Below are 6,644 nucleotides of genomic sequence, written 5' to 3' on the forward strand. Positions count from 1 at the left end.
TTTCTTTGTAACTCATGTATTATGTATACGACATCAACTGTTTAATTGTTGTTATTTTGTTACCCACTTGAATACATTTGTAACATTGTGTTATGTTGTTAATAAATTCAAATTCAACTCATATAGTAATTGTGTAACCGTGGAAGGAGGGGAAGGTTGTGTGCATGGGGTGTACAGATAAGGGTGTAACATATCTGTCAGCAAATTTGGGTGTCACATTATTATACCCCCACCCCCACTCAAAATGTTCTAGCGACGGCCCTGTCTTGATCCTTGCACGTACACTCTCTGTCATCATCTCATACGGACCCCTCCCCCTCTCTCTCTCTCTCTCTCTCTCTCTCTCTCTCTCTCTCTCTCTCTCTTTCATATATTATACATGATATTATGCATGTATATTTCCCCAATATGATCCAGTGTACAGCATAGAGCTACCAGCACTATAATAGTAAACTAAGCTTTACATGTATACGCTATTGAAGATGCTGGTACAAGCAAATAATTAAAGGCTATTGTGCTATCAAATTGGTACATGTTACATATAGGATACCCTGTATTTTCCGCGTACATCATATTTTTTTCTCCCATCTTGTTCGACTTTTTTTTTTTGGGGGGGGGGGGGGGGGCTCAGCGGTATACATTACATAGCGATACATAGCCTCAGTTTGTAAGTCCAATGTTATGGTTGGAATGAGCTTCCATTTGATACGTCAAGCAGTAGGGGCGCATTTCTTACACTCCGTGTCTTATCGCAACTCAATCGAGCAGTCTAATATTGTCTTTCAAGAAAATAAAAATTGTCTTTTGACCTCATTAATGTTGTGGAGAGAACGAAATTGAAAGTAATCTAGTAACCTAACGCGGACGTTACTCACTAGCCGACTTATCGTGTTGTGGTACAAAATTGTTTTAGAGTTTACGGTTGTGTTACCATTGCTCTAGTGGCCTATAATTTAGCTGTGAATTAACAGTAACAACTAGGCCTTGTCTCAAATATGTTAACAACGCCATCCGAATGTCCCTCATCCGCGTCGTCTAATTATGAGACCTTCCTGATTAGGGAAATTTCATTTCCTAGTTACACTGAAAAGAGCGTGCTGATTGTATTCGTGTTTTATGGAAGTTAAAACAACACATCCGTTAAAAAAACGCAATTTCTCTGGCTGGTGTATAAAATACTAAGCGAAAGAAGGGGTAAGTGTCGCATTTGTACCACCAGCTTCCACAATAATTATCAGACATAACAATCTCGGACTGAAACAGGTGTTTCGCAAAATCAGCGCGAGCCGAGGAATTCTATTGGAGTCGCCATCTTTGCCAGGGAAAAATCGCGGGAGTGTCACGGCGGACTGATTATAATACACAAGGACGTCGTCTGCTACGACAGAAAGTTGGACAGCGCGTTGACATTGTTTCATTGAAGCAGGGCATGTGAGTTAGATCAGTCAGTTTCGCGCCCCTCTTATCTGTACCATTCTCAATCCTGTATGTGAATTATACAAAGTTGTCGTTGTATTTGAGGAATCGATGTTTACACTTGACTTGGACAATCTGCTCCAAGTTAGAGAATTCGTTGTTTTGCTATTGTTCAGACCAGTGGAATTTATTTGTTTACTATTGACGCCTTGACGGAAAGGTTTGTGAAATTTGTCTACGATGGCGACGTTAAAGGAAGTGGCCTTGCGCTACTCTCCCTTAGCAAATGAACAAGACAGGGAGATCGGAGAGTCAGGCGAGGTCAACACGGACAACGAGATTGTGGAAAACAAAGGAAAAGCGATGTCGACTGAATCGGTATGTTACTGTCATACAGTTTAACTTTGTTTTCTTCTTTTTTCTATTTATTATTATTATCATTATTATAATTATTAGTAGTAGTAGTAGTCCATTCAATAACCAGTTGGACTCTCGAGCATGGGGCCCTGTGAGTAAAACAGTCATTCACTCGAATCGGAGGGTCACAATGAAAATAGCAAGTAAAACAAAAATTATATTCCATTGTAATTCACGTAATTAAAATAAAAAGTAAAGTTACAGTTGTCTGTGCATTATGAACATAGAACTTTTTTTTCAATTAGGTTTTGAATGATTCAAGAGTGCTTTTTGTTTTTACTTCAGGTGGCTAATTATTATTCCATAATAAAGGGCTGTCGTAGCAGAATGAATGCTTTCGATACTCAGTGCGGCATTTAGGGATTACAAGATCACGTCTGACATATTTTTGTGTATTCTTAATGAGAACTTACCGATATAAAAATATGCGATTCCATGACATTTGCTCCGGCGACAATTGCTCCGCTGTAAATTTCATACACTAATCGAATGGCTAACTTCAACCCTGGATTCAACACTATACCCTACCCTAAACCTAACCCTAAACCTAACATAAAACCCTACTGAAACCCTAACCCTAACCCTACATCTTAGACGAAATAAAGCCCGGAGCAATTGTCGCAGGAGCAAATGTCGTGTCACCAAATATGCCCATCTGTTGCCTCATTTAAAGAATACAAGAACTATTTAATGAAGGAATTCCTATCGTATGTTTAATTTAAATAGCCTGTACTCATTTGTTTATTTATTTACTACCCATTGTTATCTTTTCTCTTTACTTTGTATTATTATCTGAGGACATTGTAGCCCAGCCTTTGAAAGGCCAATGGCCTCTGCTAGCTCCTCCATATTCTTTGTATTATTTATATTTATATATTTGCTTATAAATTATGTATAATGTATTGTTAAATGTTTTTTTTTTACGAGAAATGGAAATAAAATGAACTTGTTTAACTTGAACTTGTTTTAAAAACTTAACTTAATTCATGAAAGAAATTGAAATAATAATCAGCGGATAAACCACGAATACATTTATGGATAAACACACATCGAAACTATATGACACGTTCATTAAAGGGCTTCATTTCAACTGTAAAAAAAAACATTTCTTTCGAGAGTGTATATACAATTAAGAATAATTCTTGCCGCCCTCTTTTGTAACATTGTGATATGTTCAGATTCAATTCAATCTATTGTCCCGAATTTCACAGCAATTGTCCATTTGCGATTGTATCAAGCAATAAATATTGTACAATGATTACAGTGTTTCATTACTACGAAGTGTCGTATTCGTTTCAAGATTGCTATAGGCAGGCAAATTCCTTTTTTGCGTAGAAAGTTAACATGTTCATTACACAATACATATTTTTCAATATACACCATCGTGGATTATAGAGATATCACCATACAGCAATGTGAATTGATTTTCTGTTTACTAACAATGCTAATAAATTTAGTTTTGTCTGTATTTAGATTTAATTTATTATCAACAATCCATTGGTGGAGACATTTTAAATCATTTTGTAATAAGAGGAGCCTGCATACATGATAATACGCCCTTCCGTTAATACCTTAACGATGTCGTTAACGTAAATTATGAATAGTAGGGGCCCTAGTATTGACCCTTGTGATACACCTTGGACGTGGATTCGAGTGGGCTTCTCTGACTACCACATGTTTTATCCTGTTCGCTAAGTATGATTTTTAATCAACACAATGTACTGTACTTCCGCTTCTTCTACTTCTACGACGATACTCAGCAGGATCCATAAGTCAGGATGTAGTGCTGAGGAATAAACTATCTAGTTCTTGGTCTAGATGCTGGGTGGAAGCGCTCCCTTGAAGCCCTCCAGTGAAGTAGCGTCAAGGGTGACCTTCCTGTAGTTTACGTAACATACAGTTGCGCCGCTCCAAAGTTTTGGAATAGCCTATCACTAGACATAAGAAAAACCTCATCTGTTGCTGCCTTCAAAGTTTTGTTGAAGACGCACGTTTTGTAAGGAGTTTTGAATAGTTTTTTATTTTATTTTTTATCGTGTGTTTGTAAAGTAAAGCACTGTCAGGAGTTTTGTTTTTCATCACATCGCAGTAGAGATTATTATAGCAGCTGCACCATATAAAATGATCCAATTATTATTAGCAATATATTATAGACGATTCCCCTGTATCAAATGCAAGTCTTATAGATCAACAAAAAGAACACAGATTATAAACCCTCACCAATGGCGCGTAGCCATAACTCAGTTAATTCCTCAATTAGTGCCGGGGCTTTCGAGTAACAGGGTCTTGATCCGAACTGTATACCTCTCGTAATACACCATTAAGAACTAGATAGTCTTAGAGTTGATTGTGAACATTTCTCTCTAATAATTTACTAATAGCTGGCAGTTTTATATATTAGGGCGATTATTGGTCATGGAATATACTGTCTTGTCAACGAACATTTATTAAAGGTTCGAACATTTAAAGGGTGATGCAGAAGATCATTGGAAATGCATGGCTCAGTTCGATTTATTCTGACTTCGTCAATATAATTATTTTATCGAGAATGCCCCTCCTTATACGCAAGCATATTAATTATATTACTTTTTGTTTCTTTTTGAAAGGCGTTAGAGAGTGCAATTAGGACTACCATTCATTGTTAACAATGTTTAGTTCGTATAGTCGTCTCATAAAACTCAATTATCTCAGAACTCTGAACACATCCTTCTTGCCAATAATTGACTAATCTCTTGAAATTTCCTGTTTTGCTCTTCTGTCTCTAATAGAATTCCCCTCTTTCGGCAAAGATAGCTCCTCCTAAAGTCTTTGTATTGTGAATAATGGAAGCTACATAATCAGATAATGGTGCTGAGAAAAGCAACACCTTTTTTTTCCTGGGCGTCGGTAATTTGGGCGGGGCATGCAGGGAGGGCGGGGGGGGGGGGCTAGGTGCGGTGACGTCCTGTTTCTCAAATCTAGAAAGGTGTATTACTTTCTACTAGAAAATTCTATCTCCCGATAAAAACTTGCAACTGTCGTGTTCGAATAGTGAAGAACCCCTCTCCCTTGTGACAAGAGCCTCCTGTTCTCACCCGATGTACCATAGTGATTTTCAGGTCTTTATAATTATCCACTCCGTACTGGTCAATGCTTTTCATTTTCGTTTATTTTGCACTAGGCTAGGCAATCCATCCCTTGTAAAATGTTCATAGTTATAAAGGATTTTTATGTATTGCAAAAGTTTGAATGAAATCGGAACAATAAAGAGAAAGTTGGGAGTGTTTGATATAATAATAAGATCACTAGATCTATGCGAATCGCGAATTTACAATTTGGTCACTGGATTTTGACGTATTTATGGACTCCCGTTTGTTGTGTCCAAAATTTCACAAATTTATGTTTTTCTCCTAAGCGCATTCCCACTCGGGGCACGTCTCAAAATAAACTGTGGATATAGTATATACCGTTAAAAGTTTCTCTAAAAAGAACATAGTCACTCAGGAGAGTCTCTTGAGTGATATAGTTTGAAAAATTAAAACTTCAGTCATTTTGTGTTTGAAGAAATGGGAAAGTTAATTGTCCGGCACTTTGTCACAGTGACGCTGCCAATCAAGCCACTTTGAAGTGCCCATACGTAGAGTGATTACAACTTTTAAAAAAATCATAACTTTTTCATTTTTTTTGTCCGATTTCGTTCAAACTTTCCTCAATCTGCTCCTTTGATATTTTTTCTGCTTTCTTTTAACGTAGTTTGCTATTAAAGGTAAAGACCAGTATTGGAAACGCCCCAATTTCAAAAAATGAAATGGAAGCTCTCATTACCAATCATGTGAAAGAATATGTTTTGACTAATACATGATGATAAAAAAATTGCCGGGAAACCGCCTACTAATTCATATATTTGGTAAATTTGTTTCTCTCATGGTCTGTGAGAGATATAGGGTAGTCCCATATACATCTTTCTGTGTATAGTGCTTGTAACTTTACGAAGAATGGGCCAAATTTCTTATCATTTTGATGATTCCAGAACCTTGCAGATGCTAGATGCTAGATGATCAACCTTTTCTGATCGATTCCACAACGTTTCTTTCACAATGCAATCGCATGACCATAACTGGTCTTTACCTTTAAGGTTGGATTTCCCTTTGAAATATTTATAACAAACAGGTCAAAATTAACCCTTTGCTAAACATTGATTCTCATTAGACGCACCTTTAGTTTCATTTCCTCTAGTGGGAAAAGGGCTGTAAGTGAAACAATGCAAAGGTTAAATTTCAACGGCAGATTGGAAAGATAATACTAATTTAGAACTTCCCTAAAAAATGGGGGGGGGGGGCTTGAAAATGTCTATAAGTGGGAAAATAACGACCATTAGTTGTCGACCATTAAGTGATTGCAATTCAGTAAGTAATAGTCTTGATTTGCATACCCTTGTACTGAGTGATCCTACGTTTTATACTGCGTAAAGATTCAATCAGTTTAATTTTGGCCATTACAAGAAGTGGGTTATTGATGTAGACAAACGCTCAGGTGCCCTTTTCAGCTCATTTTCTGTATGTTATTACCGACAACAAAAAATAAGTCAGTCACGCAATAGTGTCTGACAGTAAAGGTTTTCCTTGGATAATTTGAATATTAGGACATTGCTAACGTTTACATTTCGCAGATAGGACACTTACGTGACATATTCATAATTCCTGCAAAGTTCTACATAATTTAATGTTGGCTGCAACAGAAGTTTCAAAATATATAAATAATTAATTATCTTTAAAGAATAATCTTTAAGATTGATAAAGATTATTATGGATAAACATATACAAATTATGAAA

General features: G+C 36.6%; 1 protein-coding gene across 1 annotated transcript in view; it reads left to right on the forward strand.

Annotated features, from left to right (window-relative positions):
* Positions 1-1,145: 1,145 nt before the first annotated feature.
* The window catches only part of LOC115918756, a 14,995-nt gene continuing 9,496 nt past the window's right edge, over positions 1,146-6,644 (forward strand). Inside the window, exon 1 of the mRNA XM_030989532.1 lies at positions 1,146-1,794. Coding sequence (XP_030845392.1) covers positions 1,657-1,794 — 138 coding nt within the window. The 5' untranslated portion in view covers positions 1,146-1,656. The remainder of the gene's footprint in view (positions 1,795-6,644) is intronic.

The sequence above is a fragment of the Strongylocentrotus purpuratus genome, unplaced genomic scaffold (assembly GCF_000002235.5).
Source record: "Strongylocentrotus purpuratus isolate Spur 01 unplaced genomic scaffold, Spur_5.0 spur5_contig_842, whole genome shotgun sequence".
Lineage (NCBI taxonomy): Eukaryota > Metazoa > Echinodermata > Echinoidea > Camarodonta > Strongylocentrotidae > Strongylocentrotus > Strongylocentrotus purpuratus.